General features: G+C 41.7%; 1 protein-coding gene across 1 annotated transcript in view; it reads right to left on the bottom strand.

The window, feature by feature from the left end:
- LOC144792080 (putative cation-transporting ATPase 13A4) overlaps positions 1-27,008 on the bottom strand; it is a 315,751-nt gene that overhangs the window by 227,291 nt on the left and 61,452 nt on the right. The window contains exon 3 of the mRNA XM_078666931.1: positions 985-1,131. Within this exon, the coding sequence (XP_078523057.1) occupies positions 985-1,131 (147 nt within the window). The remainder of the gene's footprint in view (positions 1-984; positions 1,132-27,008) is intronic.

The following is a 27,008-nucleotide window of genomic DNA, read 5'->3' as shown; positions in this document are numbered from 1 at the left end:
CTGCCTTGAGCCATTTGTATTGATTACCACTCAAGTCATTAATATCTCAGCTCATGGTGGTGGATTATTTTCTAGTCACTGATGCATTACTGTCTGTGACCATTGAAACTCTTTACTACCTCTGACACTTGATGCTAACCAGGGCTACTAAAGCAAGGAGTTTGGGTTTTCAAGCAAGCAAAGTCTCAAAATGCAATGGAAAGAAAACTTATTTAAGGTTTGGTTAACATAAAGAGTGTGGAAATTCACCAGTTAGGGTAATAATAGCATAACCTTACCCTCACCCCCTCACGAAGGTGAAAAGTTGAATACATGTGAATACAAGTGTAAGAGTTAATCAGAGTGTTGGAGTGTGTGTGAGGCTTACAATTATTCACTGTGTTCATAGACTGAAGAATAGAATGAATTGGTAATTGTGCAATCATGTATTTGGCAGCACAAATACTATTATTAGTGTATGTGTTTGATATTCAATGCTTTATCAATAGTTGTGTTTGTATCCCGATCATGGTACATCTTACATTCTTAAATGATTCTTACATGAACCTATATATTTGTATTTTTATCCAATTCTGATTACCCTGATAATATAATGCAGTAATTAAAAATTGGAATTACCAGTCATGCAGCAATAGTTTTCCCCCAGGTGTGTAGTACCGCAACATGACACGTTCAACCAGTTAGATAATGATGTAAAGCCTCCTGGTTCAACCGTCATGATATGCAAGACTTATTCACAGTATTTTCCCTGTACAAATGTCCACAGGAATTACCTGGAGTTACTTGTGGAGGTAGAACGTGTGGAATTTGCATATACATTGTAATCCAGTATTAGGTGCAAGAACCAATATATGCCCAATCTGGGATTATTGGACCACTCGTAATGAGTCCTTTAGTATGGATGACTGTAATCTAGTACCCCACCCTCCCTCTCAAAATGCAGCTGGCGTGATTTTGCGGATGGTGAGTATATGATGGTTCTACCTTGTGCCCTGGCTTCATGATGGCTCGGTTGATGAGGGCGTTCTCGTCAGCCGCAATGAGATAGTCTCTCTTCCCCCTCGATGAGTTCAGGAGTGCAGGCAGGTGGATCCATCTCACCTTCTTCCTGGAGTAGGTTTTGAAGTCATCCTAAAGAGAGATTTCACAGTAGAGTCAGTCCACGGTCAATGGACAGCAGAGGTAGAAGTTAACTTAAACACTGAGGAATGCTCTACTGTGTCACTCTCCAACCCACAAGATAGAAAATAACCTTCTCACAGAAACACATTTCAGATCCCTGAGAACTTGACTAGTTGTGGAGTGTAATAGTAAACTCATACCTGTTGAGGAATGCTCTACTGTTTCTTTCTCCATCCCACAAGATGGAAGGTACACTAATCGTAGAAACAGATTTAAGATCCGAGATCTTGATTAGTTCTGGAGTGTAACAGTAAACTCATACATGTTCAAGGAATGCTCTGTTTCGGTCTTCAAAAAAACAAGATGGAAGATAACCTTACCATGAAAAAACATTTCAGATCCCTGAAATCTTAATTAAGGTGTGGAGTGTCATAGTAGACTGTTCTCATCTCTAGTTAGAATGTCTTTCCAGAAAGTCTGTTCAATGGAATAAGGACCGCTACATCGGTCAAGGACAAAATACAAAACTCGATGCAGAATCAGGCCCAAAGACAGAAGTGTACTTTTAGGGGGGCATGGCCCTCAGCTGTGCTCTATAGGGGCCTTCTTTCCCCAATGCTGGTTGTCCTACTAAATATTGATCCCCAGAATATTACTGGACAAGAATAGAGGGCAAAATATTGAAAGGTACATGCTTATATAGGAAGTATAAATCTACTATTCCCACATCTAGAAACCTTGAAGATATATACAGCATGTAGGTACATATTTGTGGAGTAAGGTACAGAACATCTAAACTTGTTCACCTGTTGATAATTTGGATACAATAGTCTGTCCTCAATATTCTGTGTCATTGATTATCTGGGTTTGCTGTCCTGGTGCACACCATGTGATTCTGTGTGAAGGAATACGTGGATTTTTTTAAGGTACACTTTAAAGCACTCTCGAAAAGTTTCCAAATTTCAACTTTAAATCCCAACAATTAGATGGGGTTTTAAGTAGAAGGGTGTAAGGTCTCATTTGCAATACTGCGAACTTTGAAGACTCTTCTGGAAGCGATTAAAGATGCTTAACTAGACGAAATTTCGAAATAGCTATAGCGAACACGCTGCTCTGGATGATTTCGCTCGGGAGGTAATAAATATTGAATCATGTTTAAAAGATTAATGTCTCTTAATGAATTGAGCAGTAGCAATTACATGAACAACAACTCTTCTACTTGTTTTACATAGATCTACCCATTCACTGTTTAACACTATCGTCTGAGCTGATACGGCCGACAATCTCTCCTGTTGAGTTTTTTTACAACAGAACTCAGGTACTCTCATTAAAATGTATTCCAATTGTTAATACAATTAGCCCTGTTTTCAATCATGCTAGTTTATTTCTAGAGGATTAAATCCCAATGATAATAAAGATTGTGGCATCATGACCACTATAATGGAAGATTTGATAAGGGACTTTCTTTTCTATTTAAAGAAATGCACTTGACCGCATATGAAAGAGTCACGTTGACTTATATAATACAGACGATTACAGCAGAAAATAATATATGGTCACAATGTGAGATCAGTAGAGTTAACCCAATCTTACCATATCAAGATACAATGTTTATATGAAGGATATAGCTACATCATAACTATATCCTTATCGTTAGTAAAGAAAATACTGTACTTCAAGAGATATGGAGATAGAGGTCTATAAACCCATATAAATCTCGTGTTCATAGCCTAGATTAGTAAGACCAGAAGAAAAGGACAACGATGGAGTCCGCCACAGATGAAACTATGGATCTGTTTAAAATCAGGGTTTGTTTAAAATCAAGGTTTGTTAAATAGATGTAAGTGGTTTAACCAACTAAATACAATATGGTTCAATAATTTATATTTATTGATTGTGCAATACATGAATATGTTGAATGAACTTTAGTAGACACACAAGCGGGACATCTGGTTATGATATAAAGAGTTTCTCAGAATAGAATATGATGATACAAAGAGTTTCCAAATATTTAGTATGACTTCAGCTTTAAATGAAATGATTAAGTATAGAATGTTGTTATATTTACACAGGTGATTTATTATTGTTTTTTTAAAAATGTTATAAATATAAAGAGAATATGTGGTAATTATTGCTTATTCCATATTCCACTAGGGGTCAACCACTTAAAACATTATAGTCCTGAAGATGGTCTCATCGACAAAAGCCTAGAGAGCGAAACATCGACTTTTACACTTCTTTCTTAACCTTTTTTGCTTGTGATTTTGAAAAAGTGAAGGCTGAAGTAATAGATTAGTTCCTTCTTGTTCCATTGTATGTGTTATGTATAAGTACCCTTTATGAATTCTTAAGATAAAATCAATTTTTTATATACACCCGTGTTTTTGCTATATATTCCTTTGATACATATTTGTGTGATTTGTTCAGAAGTACAAAAATATCGTGCTGTTAGAAATTAGGTTGTCAAAAGAAATTAACTAGCGAGCAAATATTAAACCTTGCATCCAACTGTGAATTAGAATATTACAACCGAGTACCTTAATAAATCCCTTGAAGGCACACTCACCTGTTCGGTAGATTGGGTTGTCCATTATTATTACCAGTTTAAACACAAGGCAGCGGCTTAACGCTGCCTTGTAAAGAAGGCAAACCCTGTATCGGCACAGGAACATCTTTAAAAGTGACGTTCCTGTGGCGATAGTACAAATGGCCCAAAGTTTCTTCATCCTCCATGAGCCCTTTATGAACAACAAAGCTTCAAGCCTTTGTCACAGTTTTAATGTTCTACAACTAACGGAGATCTAGTCAATAAATTCAAGGGAGAGCCGAGCCACATCATGAGCCGAGCCATCAAAAGAGTCATCTTGTAAGTGACACAGTAAAGGTCCTGTATAAAAAGGGATAAAGAATCTTTCAGAGTTAGGTGATTCCTTGAACCATTGTGTTTTACTTTTGTACATCAGATCACTGCATCAGCATGTGATAACAAATAATAGCTTTTTGGAGGGGTCAGATCTGATGGTCTGATTGCATGGTGATCGTGATGTTGAGGCAATATTTTTCTGAGAGGGTACTGAAATTATATAGTGGTGTTTTTTCTCTTCCTGTGGTGGCTGGCCAACGTTTTGGAGGTGTTTTCCTTGAGGTTCTTTTGAAGCGTTTTACTTTTTGAGATAAATTCCATGGAGATTTTGTCACAAAAGACTTGCACTTGTGGCTTTTGTGTTTTGGCACTCTGGATTGAAGACTATCTGCTTGGATCTTGCGGAGTTCTTTAGATGAGCAGCCGAGGTTCAATTATGTTTGTAAAGTAGTGTTTTCTTTCTGTGGTTCTGATCAAGTCTGGGCGGCGAACTCTGCTTGCGGAGTTTGCAGAGTTTTCTGGACCTAGTCTTAAGCGGAGTTCCGAAAAACTTATTTTTGTCCTCTCGCTTGCGTTCATCAACTTCAAGCTGGCGAGAGTGAGCAAGGAAAATCCATCTCCAGGCAAATTCTCAATGAGAACTGTCAGATTTCTCACTGCGAGTGATCGCGGATGGTCACAACTGCTCGCGTTGAGAAACCATCCGTTCGCTTTGAGAAAGCTGGAGTTAGAGTAAAAATCTACTTGAGTGGCAGAAAGGAAGCAGCGCCCGCTTGTGCTGTGCAGGGTGCCGTTCAAGATGATTGCATAGTGCGAACAAGCACTTGGCACTGAAAATCACCATGAACGGAATTTATCTACAGAAACTCTGCTGCTTGCAGAGCTCCACGTAGCGCAGTGGAGTTTTTTTGCACTTCCTCCCAGGCTTATTTCTGATCGCTTTTCTGTAGGCTCTGTAATACCGGTATAGTATATATATTTTTCATCTCTTTATTTTCTCCACTTGCATTGTAATATGTTGATTTATGCTTTCATTCTTTTGATGCCATGCACATGCGTTTTTGTGTGGTGAACCCTGGATGTGATCTTTACTGGTATCTGTTTGTCAATGCAGTGGAGATCCAATTGTAGAAGGTGTGTATATCTTGAGGTCACATACTTGTCTTGGCTCTGTCCAGATGGGATTGGAGTTTTTGAGGATAAAATTGTATTCTAGCCCTCACTGATGTTCAATGTTGTGGTGGCAGAACAGAAACACCATTGATTTGTAGCTTTTGTTGTGTCCCTAGAGGCCTGATCTATAACTTTGCACCTTCCTTGAAACTTATGCTTTAGGTGGGATGAACGTGGTCATGAATGACTGATGGAAGGACATGACTGATGAAAGGAAGTGCCTTGGTGTTCTCTCTGACAGCTAGTTGCATATGGATGTCTTCCCTGACCTCTGGTTGAAACATTCCCCTTTATCAGGATCCTCTTCAGCACTTCTCCCATAGCCTAAGCTGTGTCATTGTCTTTCTTTCATTCACTTGAGGGATTCATCAGCCTGGCTCCAAAGAAATGTTACTCTCTAAAAGGCACAATAATTGTATGTTCTTAGAATTTTAGTCTGTACCTTGGCACAGACCTAAATTCCTGCACATCTGTGAAGGACTATACCCATTGTTATTCATCTACATGCTCGCAGTGGGCAGCACCTCTCCAGCCAGCATCTCTTCAGCATTGTTTCAGAGGCATTTTCTCTTTTCAATGTGTGCTGCAGAACACAGCGCACATAGATGGAGGGAACAATGCAGTCAAATAAACATATTTATCCTGGTTACACCTCACCTGAGAAGGCGCAGCGTCCCAAGTTTACTAGTCCTAGTAAATATGAGAATGTGCTAACACCCATGGGTGGATGCGTGGGAACAGCCACACTCCACCCATAGAATGCCTTCCATGGTAGAATAATGCAAGAGATTGGTACAAGGGACCAGGCTGGACTATGCTGAGTCACAGTAAGCTAGGGCCGGGAGAGAGACTTTGGACTTTATGGTTTCAAACCAGGGCATTCGTTGGTGAAATAATTGACCGAATCATTGATTCGTTTTTTAAATTGAGCGATTTGGACAGAAGGTATAGGGGAGTCTAAACGCCCTTTTCCCACCACAAGGAATATTTTCTATTTGTACCCAGGTGAGCTAATATTATTGGAAGAATATTCCCTAAGAATTTGGAAATTGTGTGCTTGTATGAGAGTAGCTTAGTTTGACCTCTGCAGAATATGAAGAAAGCCATTAAAGTTCTGCTGGTTTGGTTTCAGGTTTGAGAGTATCAAGGGAGAGGTGAACCAGGGGGCATTCTTTGTACTTCCTTTTGTTGGGCACCTTGGTTCTAAAGCAATGGTATTAGTGGTGGCAGCCTGTTGACATGGTCTGTGTAACTGAAGTGGGCATTCAGGGTAGGATAGACAAAGCTTCACCAAGAGCATGGAAGATAAGCCTATCCCAGTGTTTGGAAGTTATTAGAATCTTATCGATAGTGTTTATTTTCTGAGAAGACGAAAAGGGGCCCCTAGTCTATCAGGGTACACTTTAACTAGAAGGTAGCGCAATGCAGCGAGGTAATGAAAGAAGCTACACTGCATTTAGAGCTGCTGTGGAGGACTGTGCTTCTGCCATGATAGTTCATTTAGATCTGTCAGCAGCATTCGATATGGTTTCACACCTGAGCCTGCTGGAAAGATTAAGTCTACTTGGTATTCAAGGAATCCAGTCCCACTTGAAGACCGTTCTCAACAGGTTTTTCTTCGTCCCCTCTCATCATCACTAAAGCCACTATTGTGTAGAGTGCCTCAGGGATCGGTCCCATGGCAGCTGCTTTTTAATCTCTACATTGCCCCATTGGATTCTCTTATTGCATCGTGGGGGTGAAGGTGGTTTCCTATGCGGATGACACCCGGTGTTCTCTTTCAAAGAGCAATCTGTTGCAACTTTCTGTAAGTTCAAAGAGTGCCTGAAAGATATCTCAAGCTGGATGAATGGCTGTAGTCAGAAATTGAATGCAGATAACCTACACCACCTTCATATCTATGGTGGCCCTTAGAGCTATGTCCACCACCTATCCCAACGGAATCAGAAAGAAATCTCAGAATCAGGTGGGATATGGACTTCTCTTTTATGACACAAGTCCGGCAGATTTCCTCATCCTGTTTTGAGAACAATCAGGCCTACACCTGGGGTCACCAGTTTACCTGATTCACAGACAGAAGATGGTACAGAATGCAATGGCGAAGCTAATTAATCGGGTACCTTTTCTATCATCAGATCTCCCCGCTCCTGAGACAACTACACTGGCTTCTGGTGGCTAGGAGGATACAGTTCTAGGCTCTGACCTTAGCCCATATTGGCAGGAGTGGACCCTGAGGTCCAATCATCTGCGACTCCTTTGAGTCCCATGATATGTTAAGACTCGACAAGGTCTGTAAGGACTGCCAAGTTGTAGAACGCACTGCCAGTCTATCTGAGCCGAGTAGGGACGTAGCAGGAGTTTAGGTAGGAAGGTCTTAAAAACTTGGCTCTTTAGTCAGGGGTATTTTCACTGGCTGGTCTTTTTCTTTGGTCTGCTCTTAGTGCCGGGACACTACTTTGGAGGTAGCTGCACACTTTATAAATGACTATTGATTGATTGACCGGTTTAGCCAAGGGGGAGAGAGCAGGGCACATCCATATTTACTATGATACAGTGATGCTACTATGTTCCTAATGCACAGATAGGCTGCATAGTGGTGTGCATATACTTTTGCACCAATATACAAAGGTTTAGCCGTGATGGATAGTATAGGTTTGTGTTGGAAGGGTACCCTCTGAGTAAAAAGTGCTCCCCCTAGAGATACCTTTAAACTTTTCATACATTGGATGTGTGCAATACAGTGCAGCATACAGGCGATGTTTAAATAGAAGAATAAAAAACACCTCCTTGTTAGCGCCCACTTTAAGGAGTTATTTTTGGTGCAAAGCCCTGTCTACCAATTTTAGAAGCAGTGGCTTTGAATAAAAAAACATGGAAGATAGTGTGTGAAAGTCCATGTACCGCCCATGGGATGTCCTCTTGATGCAAAGTAGTGCAAGGACGAATTTGTTTTTTTAAGGCTTCTTTCCAGTGCAAATAAAGTTTTGTGCTAGAATGTACATACTTTACATAATCTTTGCACTGCTTTTCTTCACTTTGCATGACTGTGCCAGTAGAGAATGTCTACTTGATGCGGGAGAATCAGCCAACTGGAAGAGGTTCCAACCCTCTGAGTGGCGACCAAAGAGAATGGGACTTATCGTTCAGTACGCAGGTGAAAAATTTCACCTAATAGTATTGGAATTTTCTTCTCAGTGGTAAATGCAGAGATGTATTCAATGAACAGTTGCAGAAAAACTAATGGAGTAAATGGAGGCAGATAACCACCCGCAGCAAGGTGAGCATGGGTGAGAAATTTAAAGTTGAGGTTTGAATCTCTTTTTGGGCAGGGCTGAAATTCGAAGAAGATATCATTTTTCATTTTCCTTGCATTTCCTAGTTATGTTAATTGATGTTAACAGATTACTGTTTCGTTGGCTATGATGCCAACAATTGAAACAAAAAATACGGCAGCATAAAAACGCTACACAACATATAACTTCTTATTTTAAACTGAATTTCAGTACAGATTACTGGATTTGAGACACCATGGTGCCAATTTGCACATTTTATTTTAAAGGAGTCCCTACATGAAGGTGAAGGAACAGAGATCACTCCCAGATTACTCTCACAGGTTACATTACCTGGTTGTGCTTAGTGAGTTTACTAAGGACACAGCTTGCCTGACAAACAGTAAAATGTTTTGGATCCAAGCAATGAAGTGTTAACAGGATTCTACTGATCATAGGGATTCCCACTCATGGAATTGAATATAAGACATATACCTATTGTTTGTTGAATATTTGTATTGGGAAGTGCATGTAAGCTTATAAAAACAATACATAAAAAAATACAAAAAAGGAGTATAAAAAAATCAAATTATGACCACACAATAAATTACTATGAAATGTTAACTTCTCAGATTTTTAAATAAAAAAAGGATAATACAGATATCAAAAGATACAATATCTGAGATACTCATAAAACCTGGAAAGGAAGAAATAGGAAGGTGGACTAGGGAGGAGATGATATAGATAGTATACTATAGAAAACCATATATTATAGATAGTTGGAAGATAGCAGCGATAATATCATAAAAATATAATATTTCAAGAGGAGATATTCCCACTAAATCAACAATTTCCAATAGGTGAACAGTAAGCCCTAATTCAAATAACAGAGTTACTGGCTAAATCATCAATAGTCATAATGGTAACATCAACAGCATAAATATAAGTAATGATGGTAATAAATTAATAAGGAAAGGAAAAAGGAAGTGATTTCCTTATTGTAGTTCCTAACTAGACGAAGCCGAAATATTACCAGAAATAGAATATTTATTAGCTAGAAAGGGGTTCTAAATTTGGATGAAACTTCCAACATTGTCCTGCAATCTATAAATGAGTTTTTTATACATTTAAATAAGCCATTCATCATGTATAGGACATTGTGGTGTTCTCCAATGTGTTAATATACACATTTTTCCTACAGTGAGTGCAATAGCTATCCATCGTCTTGTATGGTTTGTGAGATTTGGGAGATCAGTAACATCATTTAATAGAACTAATTTTTCCCTTAAAGGAATGGACACTTGTAAGGCTCTGTGTAGAGAGGCAGCTATGAAAGACCTATATTCCTTCAAAATTGGACATCGGAATAAATTGTGTAGCATATCGCAGTCTTCCTGTGGGCACCTCCAACAGGTAGATTGGTGTAGTAAACCTGCTGGCTTGAGTTTTTGTGGTGACCAGTACCAGTTATGAAGAATTTTGAAGAGTAAATTTCCTTCTGGCCTCTCTGATTCCCTATCCTCCCATTCCTCAACTGAATAAACTACAGTAATTACCTTTGCGATTTGACATGATGTTGTGCCAGTAATGGGTAGGAGTGTAATTTACACACTATGAGATTTTAAAATACAGAGACTGCACATTTGAATTTACCACACATTTTAAAGTATTGTAACACTGGAGAATCCTAAACTATCCAAGTAAATGGTCCTAGTCTACGTAATAGGGCTTGTTTTAGTTGTAAGTATTTCCCCTCTTGGGAGGTAGGGAGTTGAAATTCTATCTGAAGCATTTCAAAGGTTTTTAACTCACCTTCTATAGTGAGTAAGTGATCCAACATTAGAATACCTGCTCACTCCCATATATCCCAGGATATAGTCTGTTTACCTATTCTAATATCTGTGTTATGCCATACGGGGGCCCTTCCATGCAGTCTTGGGTTACTCTTAAGGAGTTTGTGGGCATGTATCCAAATCTTAAGCATAGATTGAATATTAGGGTTTAAAGTTTGTAAAGCGGGAGATTTATGAGTATAAAACATGTGCAAACCTGAAGTTGCAAGTACAGTTTGTCTTTCAATGAGGACCCATAGTGGGGCATCATCCGGTCTGTGTCAAAGATAAACCAATTGAGATAAATGGAGGTCTGTATAGTAATGCACAATACACGGTAAACTAAGACTGAGATTTTAAATCTAGGTCTCAGGGATCCCCAAATAAAGGTTTTAATACATTTGTCAGTATCTCGCAATATTGATATTTTAACTGTCAAAGATAACATACCTAAAGCAGAAGTGAAACGGGGCTCTATAATCATTTTCACTGCCAGTAATCTACCCCAAAAACGACAAGTTAAGATGGGACCATTTATAATACTCTGACTTTGTTTTGGCAATAAGTGGCTCTAAGTGATCTTGACTCATACGTTCTAAACCTGTGTTGATATAAATACTTAAATATTTCAGGCGGTCCACTTTCCATTGAAAATTATAGCCCAAAATGGCTGCTTTCGTTGTACCCCTGGACAATGGGAGAGCTGCACTCTTATTCGAATTGACTGTAGTCAGAAATGATGGAGAAGCGACAATTGGTAGACATGAGTCTTCGGAGTGAAGTAGGCAGATCAGTAAGTGTGAGCAATATGTCATCTACAAAAATAAGTATTTTTGAGATCCCTGCTGGTGTAGGAATGCCAGCTATTTGTGAACACTGTCTTACTGCCTCAGCCAGCAGTTTAAGTGCAAGAAGGAACAAAAGAGGCGATAAAGGATAACCCTGGCGGGTTCCTCTTTGAACTAAAAAAGATTTTGAAAGGAAACCCTCACAATTCACTTGTGTGGATGGTTTCTCATAACCATTTGACCATGGAGATATATTCATTGCCTAATCCTAACCTATGTAGTGTAAGGAACATATCGCCCCATTCAATAAGGTCAAAGCCCTTCTCGGCATCTAAGGATAAGGCTACTCTGTCTTCTCCAGCATCCTTGGAAAGCAGAGTATGTGAGCCAAAGTAGATAGATAGTTACGGTAGTTTCAGCCTTGCATGAATCCCACTTGAGAATTATGTATGAATTTAGCGCTAACTTGTTTGAGTCTTTTGGCAAGAATGGTGGCTAATATCTTTGAATCTGTATTTAGAAGTGAAATTGGACGATAGTTACTGCAGTATAATGGATCTTTCTCAGGTTTGGGAAGGACCGTTATGATAGCTTTATTTGTGAGAGAGGAGAGGCTACCAGTTTCCTCTGCTTCTTTATAGGCTTCATAAAGGGCGTCTATTGCTTCTGGCTTTACCCAATGGTAAAATTATCCAGGAAAACCATCTTCTCCCGGTACTTTATTGTATGGAAGATTAGAGATTGCTAGGGGAATTTCATTATTTGTTATTTCGCCTGCCAGTATGAGCCGATCTGGTTCGTTGAGGCGGGAGACTGTTATTTTATCAAAATAAATCCTGATCTTTATGGTGATCATCATCAACCTCTGAGCTATATAACTTTTCATAATAATCTACAAATGTATTAGCTATTTCCAGAGTCTCAATTATTAGCTTATCTTCAGAATTATAAATAGCTGGAATAGCCGTCATAGCTTCTCTCTGTTTTAATCCTGTCGCTAGTAAACTACTAGCTTTTTTTCTCCTTGTTCATAATGTCAAGCAATAACATATATTCTGCTTTCAAAGTATATAGTGTATCAAGCTCCATTTTAGCCTTTTCCAATCTACATTTGGAAGCTTCAGGTTGGATTGGTAAAATGAGCGTGTATCAGGGTTTTGATAACATTTTCTAAAATAGTCTGTTGTTCTGTTTTACGTTTCATGGCTATCATAGAATCTCTCATAACTTGCCCCCTAATGGTGGCTTTTGCAGCTGCCCATAAAATTTGTGGAGGAGAAACTGAACCTAAGCCTCATTCACGAGGTGGGCTCACGACAGAAACAACTGAAACAACAATTCCAGCAACACCTGGGAGCTTAGGATCCTCTCCGACGAAAACTAGTCAACAAGGCAGGTTTCAAGAAAGCCCGCCCGCCCGCCGTTCACTTGTCACAAGAAATTTCAGAAATCTCAGAAACTTCAGAACCATTATTACAATATGATGCTAGTGATGGAGGTCACCCCAATAATAACAGCATGGCAGAGAGAGCATCAAAGAACATGCTAGGTGTCAGGCCGATGAACAAATCAGTGCCGATAGCACCATTAGCACAAATAACAGTACGTACAGTAGTAATCACAATAACTACAATAACAAGGGAAATGATTCAAGAAGCAAAAATTCAATAGAAAACCTCCCTTTAAATACTCAAGGGAGACTTCCCTCTCACCTAAGAGATGAAATAGAGGATCCAGGGTCAACAGTTGCAGATCATAAAGGAGAAAGGAGGGTGACTACGTAACAGGACATGCTCGAAGTCTACTTACAAGATCAAGACCAAGAACATAAAGAGGCGCAAGAACACTGGGTGCCCAGTCCCCAAGCACCCCTCAATGAACTGATCCTTATAGATCAGACAAATAACAGTTTCAATAATAGTGGGCCAACAAAGAAACAAAACACTGGCGTTTGGCCCTCCCTCTTAAACACAATCCAACTGGCCGTCAACGCACTGCAATTTCAATCTGAAAAGATGGAGATTCAGTTAACACTACTGAACACTCTGGCAGTTTTCACCACCGGTATAGATGAAAAATTGGGAAATCTGAACGGCCTGATTACAAGAGCCCAACCAAGCTCAAACCTTAAATGCAACTGTGATCAGGTCGTTGATAAACTATCTACCTTGCCCCTAATGCTTAGCAGCATGCTAAAGGAGAATAAAAACGTAACGACAAAAACAACAACGACAACAAAAAGGCAGTACGTCCCAAATACTGCAGAGGGAACAGCAAACAATCACCCTGTATCCATTCCTCAGATGGGCCGTCCTAATAAGGACACAGGGAATACGATGGAGAAGCACTAAAACTCAACGCAAAGCAACGTTGTCAACTAAAAAGGAAAGATCTCAATCAAAAGTCTTACACTAATACAACGTCCTACTTTCCCATTTTCTCAGATCTTCACAATAATTGCGAAATCAACCCAGATGACGCAAGTACTCCATTAACTCAAGAACATTCTCTAACAATAACTCTTAAATAAAGTTCGGACCTAGAACGAGCCCAAAATCAGACATCACTAAATAGGGCATATGAGGAGAAAGAAGAAAAGAACAACCTAACAATCGTGCCAAAACCATAACAGAAAGAAGGGAAAAGACAAAGACAATCAATTGATTCATTAACAACAACAAATTTCGTGATCACCCAAAATCAACAGCAAATACAGTGTCATGAACAAAGGGAAAAGACGCAGGTTCAACCAAATAAATCTGTACATGCAAATGAAAAGAAAGGACACGCATGCATTTCTGGGGCACAAAAGCAGAATAACACAAAACAAAAAACCCCTAACACAACACCAAATCACGGGCAAAGAAAGGTAGCAAGGGAAAACGCAGATATGCTTGACAGGCCAACCCAGGAATTACAACCCAGAGAATCCAATTGCCCTGACTCACCAATAAAAGGCAGCACTAGTCTTAGGCCTTTGGACAACAAGGCACAGCACGGGGGCAAGTATCAACACGGACTACCCTCATGCAAAGAACTCCTAAGTTCACTTTAAGAAACCACCAGCCAGTGGCATTAAGCTACAAAGGGGATATACAGCAAAAAGAAATAACTAGTGGTCTGTTTCAAACAGAACCAACAGACATAATGAATCATCAGCACTTGGCAACACAAAAAACAATTTAGTCTGGATGGAGTTTTTAGGCAGGATTGAGGTCATGGAGCAACAGATGTTATCAGTTAGGCTGTCTCTGCAAATTTTACATAGTTTTCATGTCATTTCATGTGAGTAAGAGTCTCGAATTACCTTTCTCACAGGGCGGGGCCTCCTACAAACCTGAGTCTGTACTAGGTGAGGTGAGGCTAATACCTTATACAGGATAGGTGAGTGCACCCATTTTTGTGTTTTTACAGAACAAGAAAGAGTGTTGCGTGGTACTGAGTTATTGATAGGTTCATAGGCATAACTCTGCTTTTCTTTCCTCTCTAGATGTGGAAGTCACCCCTCCTGTATAGAGGTACTTTGTATTTTCGCAAGTGGGCACACTGTGATTGTGTTTTTATTCATATTTTGTTTTTTAATTTCACTTATTGCAGTAGCTATAATCTAAGAAGGTCCTGAAGAAAGCCAGGGCAAGTTGCCCACATTGGCTGAAACTAGTCGACCTAAGACCTGTGTCACATTTGTTGGGAGCCGTACCTGCATTCTTTTTAATAGGCGTGGAAGCGAACATTAATAAAATTGTTTGGTTTGCCGCCATGTCCTTTTTAATCCCTCACTAGTTTTGCACTGCATTTGATTTGGCCTGTGTTTTTTGGATGATAGGCTGTTAGTCACCAAACATTGGTCTTTATTGTGTTCTGGCTATCTGGTTCACGCTCCTAGATCACACTGTCACCTCCTGAGTGAATGGGGTGCTGTGACAGGGAAGCTGGAATTCCAAATGATGACAATGGCCACGAAGGGCAGTTGATGGAAATCCTTTTCTTATCTTCCCTCTATAGGGTTAGCCTAATCTCTCAGGTTGTTCAAATTTGGATATAACTTGTCAGGAAGATACCACAGCTATATTCTCTTTCTTTATCTGTAATTTCTTTGTATTTTAGACCACCAGATTGTATTGTTGTTGTTAAACACAAAAAACACAGAAAGAGACATCGGTCCTGGTATTTCATCCAACATATATCTCCAGGGGCCCCCATGATATACTAAATCATGGCAACATTCTAAAATTGATGATTGCCATTCCAAACCTTGCCGACATAAGACCAGTGGAACTCTTATCTATAGAGTTCAAATGTACCAACAATCCCCAAAGCCCAGAGGCCACAAAAACAACGCGGAGCTCCAGCAAAATCGCAAAAACAATTCTGGCAGAACTGAGCACTTTTAAAAAATGGGGTATTGAAATATCCCCATTTCAAAATCCAACTTACCCAGCTCCACTATTAATTAATGAAAACATCGGACAACAAGTGCGCCAAATACCTTCAAATTGTGTCCTTACAGGAGCCCGCGGAGTCTTGACAACTACTGGGAACAAGAAGAACCAACAGCATGGCCATCTGCCACAACAAATCAGCGATGCAACAAGGATCGGCAGATTTGGCCATAGTTCTGGGGGGTTGGCTACCTATGTTTCAACTACAAGCATACCAGCTGCAACTTTGATGGGCCCAAAATCAAACGTAACAATAGCAGTTAAAATTTCTATTCTTATTGAGGACGAAGAAACAGAGGTGTCCCTATTTAACTCGTACATCCATCCCAAACGAAAAATAACAGACGCAACAGAATTGGTCAATCAAGTGTCAAATACTGTTAAGGAATTGGAAAACCCGCTGCTAATTCTGACAGGGGTCTTAAACCAATACCTCATAGGCTCGGCCCAAGGAGAAGAGGCAGCGGCACAAACAGGAATCTGCAATATTCCTACACAGCATGCCCCACAGCAACGGAAAAAGAAATGTTGCCACAACCAACTATTAGAAGATCTGGAACACTTAAATCTCCGAGCACTAAACGGAAGATTCCCAGACGATATTCCACCAGTTGACTCACACTATTCTGCAACAACTAGTTCAATTTTGGACTATACGTTTGCAAGTCTCGGCCTATTTCAACATATTGGCGGATATGGAATGGGGTACAAAGGAGACAGCGATCACCGGCCCCAAGAATTCCACATAACAGCCAAATAATAAACTCAGCTCTCCGCAACCTAAGAAGATCCCCTGGGAATGTCACCATGCGAGCAACCTTGAAAGAGCAAAGGGCAAAACTAAAAAAATTGAAATGGCACATTACCAGAGAATCGGCGAATGATCACTGGGCAAAATTGCTAAGCGATATAAAAAGCAATAACAGCAGTCGCTTCTGGAAAACAGTCAAGACTAATGACCACTCCACGGACTGATCCCCTAACCGCACTGGACCAATGCTTGCAACATGCAGATACACTTTGAACTACACCCCGGCAAAGAACTGGGCTGTGACCGAACTGCTATAGCACTAAGCCACTGAGGGCTACCTTTAAGTACATATATAATCTTGAGTTTTACTGTACAGAATCTTTTGCATAAGGGCTTTTAATGGCTAGCAACCAAAAGGCTGTTTAAAAAACCAAAAAAAACATGTTATGGTTAACAGTGCAATGGTTTTAATTAACTATGCTAAATGAACTTCTTCTTCTTCTTGTCTTTCATATAAATAGGCCATACACGCTGGAGTACACGCCCACAAGGGCTGGACTTTGAAATAAAAGCAGGTGTTTCCATTACGAGTGCTGCTGTGTTTTCACTTGATGGGGCTTGTGAACAAGGGTATTGAACTTGAAACGCGTCAAGCCAGGATGTTTGGATGCTAACTGTTTGCTGAGATTGCTGCTGTCCTCACCAGAAGAGATTTAGGAGGCCCGTGAGGGTGTCCTCAATGAGGGTTGCTTTGTTTGTTGGATAGTAGCGGCTAAACCCAGTCACGAGGCCGAACTGCCTCTGAAACGCAGACCTGCAACGTCAGGTGGTAACGAGGCGCTGAAGTCAGGACGGACCACACTCACGAGTGAGAGACTGTTATAGTCAGCATGCCTCAGCACGCTATTGGCACCGACCCACATGGGCGTCCGCAGGGGAGGGCAAGGGGGTGCGCTTGCCCCACCCTGGATCGCCGGTCCCATTCCTTTTGGTCCGTAATGTTCAAGATTACAGCAGGCTGTTCCCCTGCGAGAAGCCCCAGGAGTTTAAATGATCTCTCACTTGGGGCCTCTCGCACTTGTCTTTGAACTCTAGAGGCTGCAGCAGCCCCTCCCCGACCTCGAGCAGACTGTGGACAGGCCTATTGTCATTCTGTCTGCTGCTAATCATCACATAAAGAATGACAATGGGCCGTCTGCATTAAACGTGCCTTGAAGGCGACTGATGAAGTTAACATTCCCCCCCCCCCCCCCCCCCGGAAGGCGAGTGAAATGTTGCCCCCCCCCCCTGGAAACATTTCTGCGGACGCCCATGCCGACCCACTGTGGTTTTATTTATCAACATTTTACTTTGAAACGGAGCGCAATCCACTGGGGTATAACTGCTAATACCAGAAGGCAAAGCTACCGACGCCCACACGGGCGGGAATACACGCCCACAAAGGCTGGACTTTGAAATAAAAGCAGATGTTTCCATTATGAGTGCTGCTGTGTTTTCACCTGATGGGGCTTGTGAACAAGAGTATTGAACTTGAAACGCGTCAAGTCAGGATATTTGGATGCTAACTGTTTGCTGAGATTGCTGCTGTCCTCACCAGCAGAGATTTAGGTGATCTGTGAGGGCGTCCTCAATAAGGGTTGCTTTGTTTGGTAAATGTGATTGCATTTGTGATTTTTCTGTCGGTAGTTTGTATCGGGATATGTTTAAACGCCATGGTTTCCTACAAGGGCGTTTCAGACCCCAATCAAGCTGTAGACTGATTGGAGCATGGTCCGAAAGTGCAATTTAGAAAATATCACAATCAAATACATGTGGTATGATAGAATGTGAAATAAAGAAATAGTCCATTCTAGAATAGGAATCATGTACTGCAGATTGATATGTAAACCCCTTATCTGAAGGACGTAGTAAACGCCAAATGTCAGCCAACCCATGATCTTCACGGATGTCTCCCAGTATCGCTCTATCTCTGCCATGTGTCATGTCTAGGGTTCCCATTTTGTCTAAGACCACATCCGGGGAAAATTCCAGTCAACCCCCCAGATCTATTTTGGAAATTCACATCTCTGTTAGAATTCTGTTTAGATGAAGGGAAAAAGAAGCTTTGTTTCCAATGGGGGCATAAATAGACCTCACTCCTCATATGTTATTACCGATTTTAAGCTTGGCTAAAACAAACTGACCATCTTCATCTGACCAGGGCTGTAGTATCTGACATTGCACTGTTTTCCTTAACTGAATGGCTACACCAAATTTTCTAGTAATAGTTTGGGATACAGGATCTGCTGATGTGTGAGAAGGAGGTTTGCAGATGTAAAGAGCTGGCCCACCCAATCTCATTTTAATTTTTCTGATTCTATACCAGATAGATGTGTCTCTTGAATGAGAGCAATATCTGTATGTTTGGAGGCTAAATAGGAAAAAAATCTTCCTTTTGAAAGTAAGTAGTAAAGCCATTTACATTGATGGACACAATGTGCATAGGACTTGTCGTCATGATGCTGATTGGAAATGTTAGAGTATGTTTGTATTGTGTGAGAATGTATCAAAGAGGGTAAAAAGGGAAAGCAAAAGGTTGATAAATGATGTGGGAATGTGGTAATGGAAAATTACTGAAGCGAATTAACCGGACACCAATATGTGCAAATATGATCACAAAATATTGTTAATACTAAACTAATTGGTGTAAGTACACCATTCTACCTGCTAGAAAGGAAAAGAACACTACAGATCAAACAATGTATATCTTTCGTCTGTGGGTCTAAACCTCAGTGCAAGATGCAGACACAGGGGTGAAAAACACAAAGGGTAAACTAATTATGAAAAGAACCAAGCCATGGAGTTATAAAGTCCATCTAGGAGATTTGGATATACAAATGCAGTGTGAGATATACATGGTGAATTGAACAACAATGTAGGAGAAAAGGAAATGAATCAGATCCATCAGAGGTAATAACTGGAGTAAAACAGTAATAAAATTATATTACTACATAGCATGCATATATACTCATCTAGCCGGAAGAAGCAACAGTGTAAGGTTTAGCATCAGATACTTTATCAAAAGACGTGGATGACTTCCAGAGTGATCTCGATTGGTGTCTGGTATTTTCCTGTGTGAGTACTTCTGCACAGTGGACCACTTTATCTCTGTCAGACTGTTTCTTAAAGGTACAAACGTGTAATCTACCAGTACGGTGGCTTTGAGGATCATTCTGTAATTGAAGTTGACTGTTCATAGTTGTTTCGGTCACGGGTGGTGGTGTTAAGTCCATGTATTGGTCCTCTAAACTGTCCAGGAAGCGTACCAGATCCTCAGGCTCTGTGTAATCTCTTGATTTCCCATCCATTGTGATCCACAACGTAGCAGGTTTGAAAAGACCATATTTAATATTCCATTTCCAAAGTCTTGGCCTAAGTAGCAGGAATGCTTTTCGTTTGGTTGCAGGGGAGAAGTCCGCAGCATTAAATACCTTATGACCTTCCAATTCGTAAGGACCAAGTTTACAAGCAGCTTTTAGTATTTGACGGACCTGTTCATGATGCAAGAGACACGCCATTATTGATCTAGGTCTAGATTCAAGGGTTGAAGTTCTTGACCGAATCCTGTGAGCTCGCTGTAACTCAAGGGGATGCTCAGAAGATATATTCACTAGCCGCGGTATAAAGATTAGTAGCAAGCTCTTCACATCATTATTCATTTCCATTTTTTTTGGAATTCCATAAAAGCAAACATTATTTCTTTGGGCCCCGTCTTCCAAATCTATTACTTTTTGTTTCAAATGCGAGATATCTGGACCCCAACGCTCTGCATTATCTAATCCTTCTTCCAAAAGGGTGGTTTGTTTACCTAGAGTTTCCACTTTGTTATGAAAAGAGTTTAGGTCCATCCTTATTGACTTCATTTCTGTCGCAAGATCTGAGATTTTGACATCCACAGATCCCAATCATTGTCCCACAGCAGATCTCTCTTAAAATAAGGTCCATAGAAGCAGTATCTTGTGGGACAGTAGTAGAAGTGCTCAAAGGTTCCCTACTACTTGTGTAAACAAAGGCTTTCTATTAGGTTTTCCACTGGCCATGCGGTTATACTTCAATGTTAGAGAAAACAAGAAATAAGTGCTGCCTAGTAACCAAATATGGTATCCAGTCTCTTCACAAAGCAGTTGAGTAGTAACACTAAACGCAATTACATATTTGGATATGACAGACTTCTGGGATTCTCAAAAATTATGGATGCATATTTTCAAACAAGAGGTGCTGAAAAACTGTCTATTTGAAATGTCACTCAGCTTCCCCCTGTTCATCTAAGTTCGCTCTGTACCCTTTGCTGGTAGAACTTTCCTTGCCTTCTTAAATGTGTAGCAGAGGCTAAGCTGTCAAATGAAGAGAAATACCTTAGGTTTGAAGGTTCTCATATGCTTCCCCTGCGCTCCGTGAGTAACACAAAATCACACAGCAGCCTTTCCACTTCAAGAAAGGAAATTCCACTTAACTCTTCAGAATCAGGTTGTGCTTCTTGACAGAATGAGTAATTTTTCCCAGACTTCTGGGATTCTCACAAATTATGACTGTAGGAGAGTACGGTCTGCTTCCTATGGTCACCCCTACTTTTTGCTGTGATTCTCTGGTTTTTCGACTTTAGTGTGGCTGTGGGCCTGCTAATCAGACCCACAGCCCAGCTGTTCTCTCTCTAAATTGATACCATGTACTTTAGGTACATACCTGATTGGGTCACCTCTGTGAGCCCCTATACAGTGTACCATAGGTACCCAGGGCATAGGTGCATCCAAGGCCTACCAGGGGCTGCAGCATGTATTATGCCACCCCTGGCTGGCCATCCAAACTGACACCACAGGCTGATCACTCAGCTTAGGTAAGGTGGTGTAATCACCCCTTAATTAGATATAGTATATCTATATCTACCTTATATATAGACACACAGCAACCTATAAGTCACTCCTATGGCAGGCCTTAACAATCCTGGAGGGAGAGTGCTTGGTTTTATGTGAGAGGGTGCTCTAGCATGAGCTGAGCCCCTCTGCAGCTTTCGGAACCATCTCCTTATAGCTGTTGTATGATATAGCCATACCATATACTCTTAAGTGCATTATAATCCTCGCGGTTAATGCTAACTTTGGTTTGGCTTTATCAAAACATGTCGTGTAAGGTGTCAAACACTTTGGAATACTACCCCCCCGCCAGTCATGGCGGCGGGGATAGCACTCCACCCTTCTAGAGGGAGAAGACATGTAGTTACTGCTTTACCCGGTTAAAGTTAAACAGAGACTCAGCATCACAAAATGGATGCTGCTGCCACAGACAGGAGTCTGACCTCCTGCTGCTGGGGGAAACTCCAGCAAGGGAGGCCTGGACAATAGGTTTCCTGTCCAAGGAGGTGCTTGCACCTCCCCAGACAGCCTGTAGTGTATTGGGGCAGGGTGGGTTGAATGGAAAGATGCTTTTCCCGACGCTGCCTGGGGCACACAAGGTGCTCCATGCATAGCCCGGTTCAAACCAGTTGCTTGGGCACTCCAGCCCTGCTCTGGCGCAAAACTGGACAAAGGGAAAGGGGTGTAACAACCCCCTTCCTACGTCCACCCATAGGAGTGACCTAGCAGTTAATCCAGCCCCTAAAATCAGTATTAAGATAGGAGCTGTGTCCCCAGGACTTTAGATTATCCTGGAACGAAACTCTGATACAAAACTCTTGGGCCTTCGACGTTCTATTTCGACTAGAAGACTGAAGACATCTCCCTTGTGGTCAAGGAGTGACCACCTTGTGCAAACAGGCACCACCAGTGACTTTCCAGTTTGCTTTGTTGATGCTCCTGCCAGAACCCGAAGACTCAGCGACACAGGAACTGGACTTCCAGACTTTTCTGACTCCGATACACCTCCACAGCAAAGCTGAGACCAGTGGGGGACACGAGAGACGTGGGAATGAACACCTTAGACTTCCTGCATTTTGCTAACTGCATCTACTCCTGAGGTACCCTTGCAGTTGTGCATTGGGTACAATAAGCCCCAGACCCGAGCGCCATTTCTACCGAAGCTCAGCCCTTCACACTCCACGAGTGCCGCGTGGGGCCTGCTCCTGCATTTCAGCTTGACGCGTCTTCCCGGTTGTTAGCCCGCTGGCTAGTTAGCCCTCTGAAGACTTCTTTTTGAATTTACACTTCTGGCCTGGTTGCTCAAGGCTTGCTCCAGCTTCCCTCCAAAGGAGAAGCTACCCAGACCTTGCTGATCTGACTCGAAGCCAATCTTCAATTCCTGTGTGGGTTGCGTTTGCCAAGGTTTGTTGTGTCCAATCTGGATACCGATGCTGCAGTCAACTAGATCCTTTGTGGGACAGCTTGAATCCAGCTCCTGGTCATCGTCGATGCTTCCTGGTCCCCGTGGCTGCAGAGACAAGCTTCACCTCTTCACCTGAAATCCACTCGACATCGCCTGGTTCCTTCCTGGTCACTGGCTAGTGACCCAGACTCTGTCCCCTCTGCTTTCAGGTTCTTTAGTTCCTCGATCTACCCTTAGATCCACCCGGACACTTTTCTTCTGGTCGCCTGCAGCACTTCTTTGTAGATCTCCATGGAAACGATCGACAAAACCCGACACCAAAAGGCACCTATGCACCCGGCTTCCCTGGGTGAGGTAACACGAGTACTCCGGTGCTCCCGTGGGTCTTGAGTCTCAAAGTGTACTACTCTAAAGTGGTTTTGTTGTAGTCCATGCCCTAAATCTTTAACTTTGTAACTTTTACTTTCCATTATAAGTCAATGGTAACTCGCGACTGTGTTTAGACACTGCACGCGTCTCCCATGGGTCTCCTACTTCCTAACCTTTGGTTGTCTAGTGTAGCCCCAGCGATTCCCTAGGTGATTCCCTAGGCCCTAGGCCTATTCACTCTTTCTGTAGTGGCTCTTATACCACTATTATAGTATATGGTTTGTGAGGCCCCTAGGGCAAAACTGTATTTGTGCAACTTATAGTACGCTGATTAAGTAACTTGTGATGTACTTTTACCTCTGAACTCCTAAAGAGTGCAGAGGGGTTGTGTTAGAAATAAATACATATATATTTGCTATATACCTTGTGTGGTGTCCTTTCATTTGTTATTCAAGGAATTATAATTGGTAAAACAGATTGCTTCACATGCTCTCTGAAGTCTTAGCCTATGACTGCTGGTCCATGCTACCACTAGGATAGCTTGTCTATAAGGTTGACTTTACAACCACCATCAATAAGGGTCGTTTAGACTGGTGCAAGGTGCCCACTAGAATAGTGGACATCATATGCCAGGCTAACTTCTCACAATGACTGCATGTCTTTAAAACAGGGGTTGCTGAAAAACCATCACCGGGTAATCAGTAATGTCCCACAGCTTTCCCCTGTCTAGCCAAATTCCCTCTACACTCTCTGCTGATAGGAATTCCCATGTTAAGTAGCAAACACTAAACTGACAAATGGAGAAAAATAAATACCTCAGAGTTGAAAGTTCTTATATGCTTCTCCTGTGTGAGTAAGTCAAAAACAATTCAAATACAGGCAGCAGTATTTCTTCTTAAAGAAAGGGAATTCCTCTTAACTCTTTAGAATCAGGCTGTTACTGGACAGAAGGAGTCCTTTTTTCAGAAATGCCACACAGCGTTCCTCTTTTTTGCCAAATTCCCTCTACACTCTCTGCTGACAGGAATTCCCATATTACTATGCTGCTCCTGTGTCTGTGAGAAATACAACAGCAATTCAAAAACAATTCAAAAACACAGCAGTCTTTCCACTTCAAGAAAGGGAATGTCTCTTAACTCTTTAGAATCAGGCTGGTTCCTGACAGAATGAGTCCTTTTTCACAGACTCAGCTACAGAAATGTTGCTCTAATGTTCCCTCCACACACTCTGCTGACTGGAAAACACCCACCCATCCCCTCTGCCAATGTGAAGAGTTCAACCAAAGTTCAAGAGTAAATACATTTCCCTGAAGCAGCCTCTGTGTTTAAAAGCAAAGAAAGTCACTTATCTCATGAGCAGCTGACTGTTTCCTGACAGAATGTTTGTGAATTTCAGCTGAAGGAAAGACGGGCTTCAGGATTTCATTGAAGAGCTCCTTTAGCTGTAATTTCTCATGTCAAAAATAACCTCAAACTTACAAGGCTGTTGTCTCATTCATGTTCCTTTCATTCTGGCTCAAAGGACACCTGTTGACAGCTGTGTGGAAGAATTCTCCCCACTATTTTATGCATAGTATTGGTTCGGGAAACAGGAAGCTGGCAAGACAGGTAAAGCTGTTATAGGCCAGACCTAATAAAACACAAAACTGCAGAAAAAGAGAACACGCATTTGCAATGCAATAGGTCTCGCATTAATTAGGTTTGAGCTATTGGCATTGCTAAATATTGCAACAAAAGTCTATAAATTGTAGGCCAAAAAAATGTGTATTTATTTTTGTAGCAATGGTGGCATGCTGTGCTTTAGATGAATATTTTTAAAAGCAAAGTGTGCCATACTGTGATTGCTACAATAGTTAATTAAGGATGATTTAACAATTGATGTGTGCACTGATTTCTGGTGGTGTGTGTGCCTGGTGGAAGTGTGCACTGCCGGCTGGTGGTGCGTGTGCCTGGTGAAAGTGTGCGCTGACGGCTGGTGGTGTGTGCCTGGTGAAAGCGTGCCCTGACGGCTGGTGGTGTGTGTGTGCCTGGTCAAAGCATACTCTGACAACTGGTGGTGTGTGTGTGCCTGGTGAAAGCGTGCAGTGACGGCTGGTGGTGTGAGTGTGCCCAGTGAAAGCGTGCACTGACATCTGTTGGTGTGTGCCTGGTGGAAGCGTGCACTGACGGCTGGTGGTGTTAGTGCCTGTTGAAAGTGTGCACTGACTGTGTGGCTGTGTGTGGGGTTGTGTGTGTGTGTGATTGTGTGTGTGATAGTGTATGTGGTGGTGTGTGTGGTAGTGTGTGTGGTAGTGTGTGTGGTAGTGTGTGTGGTTGTGGTTGTGTGTGTGGTTGTGGTTGTGTGTGTGTGGTTGTGTGTGTGTGGTTGTGTGTGTGTGATCGTGTGTGTGTGTATGGTTGTGTATGTGTGGTTGTGCGTGTGGTTGTGTGTGTGAGTTATTTTTTTGGTTGTGTGTTTGTGGTTGTGTGTTTATGGTTGTGTGTTTGAGGGAGTATGGCCTAACGAGCAGAGCTGCCGACTTTGAAACTGGAACAGCATGTTCGACTCTCGGCTCTGCTCAACATCTTGTGATTCTGGGCAAACAGCATAATCTCTCCATGTCTCAAAATAAAAAATGCTTTCATGTAGTCTGGGGCTCATGTAAAGCGCTCTAATGTCCTCAGTTTAGGAATTTGCACTATATGAAGCTGCCTTAAAAATAGGAGATAGAAGTTCAGAGGTCATGTCGTGCTGGGGCGAAGCGCCTGGCAAGGCTGATAAACTGCCTTAGTACAGTGAATGACCCCCGTCTCCTGACCTCAGTTTTGCTACCGGCTAAGTATGATTTCCGTAAAAACCGCATGCGCTCACTCCAGGCATAACTTTCAGAAAGCCCTCGCAGTGCCCTTCCCCCTGCTTAAGAATATATTATTTGCGGCCCTTGGAAGAACTATTTTATCTAATACCCACGCATTCAAGGCTCTTTTTCTGCTTGTAATCTGAATTCCGACATTTCTGTAAGGTTTTTAAGCATTTCCAGACAGCTAAAAGGAGGAGCAACTGAATGAGGGAGTATGGCCTAACGAGCAGAGCTGCCGACTTTGGAACTGGGACAGCATGTTCAACTCTCGGCTCCGCTCAACATCTTGTGATTGTGGGCAAATGGCGTGATCTCTCCATGTCTCATAATAAACAAGTACTTAGTAGAGATAAAACCAATTAATCACTGGGAATTTAATTATTGGACTTGTATAACAGTTGTGGGACATTTTTAAACTATTCCAAGTCAACTTAGTGGTTATACTATTGCCAAGTGATTGACATGTATTATTCGTCTCTTAATTTCCTTTTTTTCTTAAAGCAACTGCATGTTTAACTCGAGAAGCACAACTTTACAGTGTTACAGTTAAGGCAATCTTGCGTGGCACGTATCACCTTACTGATGTATTCCACTCTGATGCCAGCTTCATCGCCTGATCTGAGTGCATTAAATCTTCGTCCTCTGTGCCTAAAACGACATGTGTCTTCATCGCTGCTCACCCAGTTTTTCCGCCCACGCATGGGTTGTGGCTATGCTTTTCCAACTTCATGATGGTTACACTACCTTCAGATTACTTAGCTCAAACTTTGCATAATTCAAGCCAATCTATGACTTAAATTTGACTTTATGTTGAGGTGCGCGCTTTTACTGCCACATCACTTGCTGCTAAATTGTGGTGTTGGCACACATCAGTGACTTTGCTCACATGTGGGTAAAGTCAGGATTTGTATAACTGAGCACCTTATTCAGGCAGGTCCAAGGTCCAACTGACTAGCAATCCCGAGTGGTGCGCGCGCCACTGCAAGATATGTTTTCAATTATCGCGCCCGGGTCTGGGCCCGATAATTGAAAACATATGGGCTTTGGTGCGCGTAACAGACACCCATAGGCCATAGGCGGAGCTACGCGACCGCCTATGGCCTATTGCATGTTCTGTTAAAAAACAACACGCACGCAAAGCCCAATCAAAATGGACCATAGGAAATGAACACACACAAGCGTGTGGAATTTTCAGGTCCTTTTTGAAAACCCCGTCAAAAGGACTCTGGCTGCGTGAACACTGCTGCACAGTACATCTCTGGGCTG

Source organism: Lissotriton helveticus, chromosome 11 (genome assembly GCF_964261635.1).
Source record: "Lissotriton helveticus chromosome 11, aLisHel1.1, whole genome shotgun sequence".
In the NCBI taxonomy this organism is placed as follows: Eukaryota; Metazoa; Chordata; class Amphibia; order Caudata; family Salamandridae; genus Lissotriton; species Lissotriton helveticus.
This window is presented reverse-complemented; position numbering and strand designations above follow the sequence as displayed.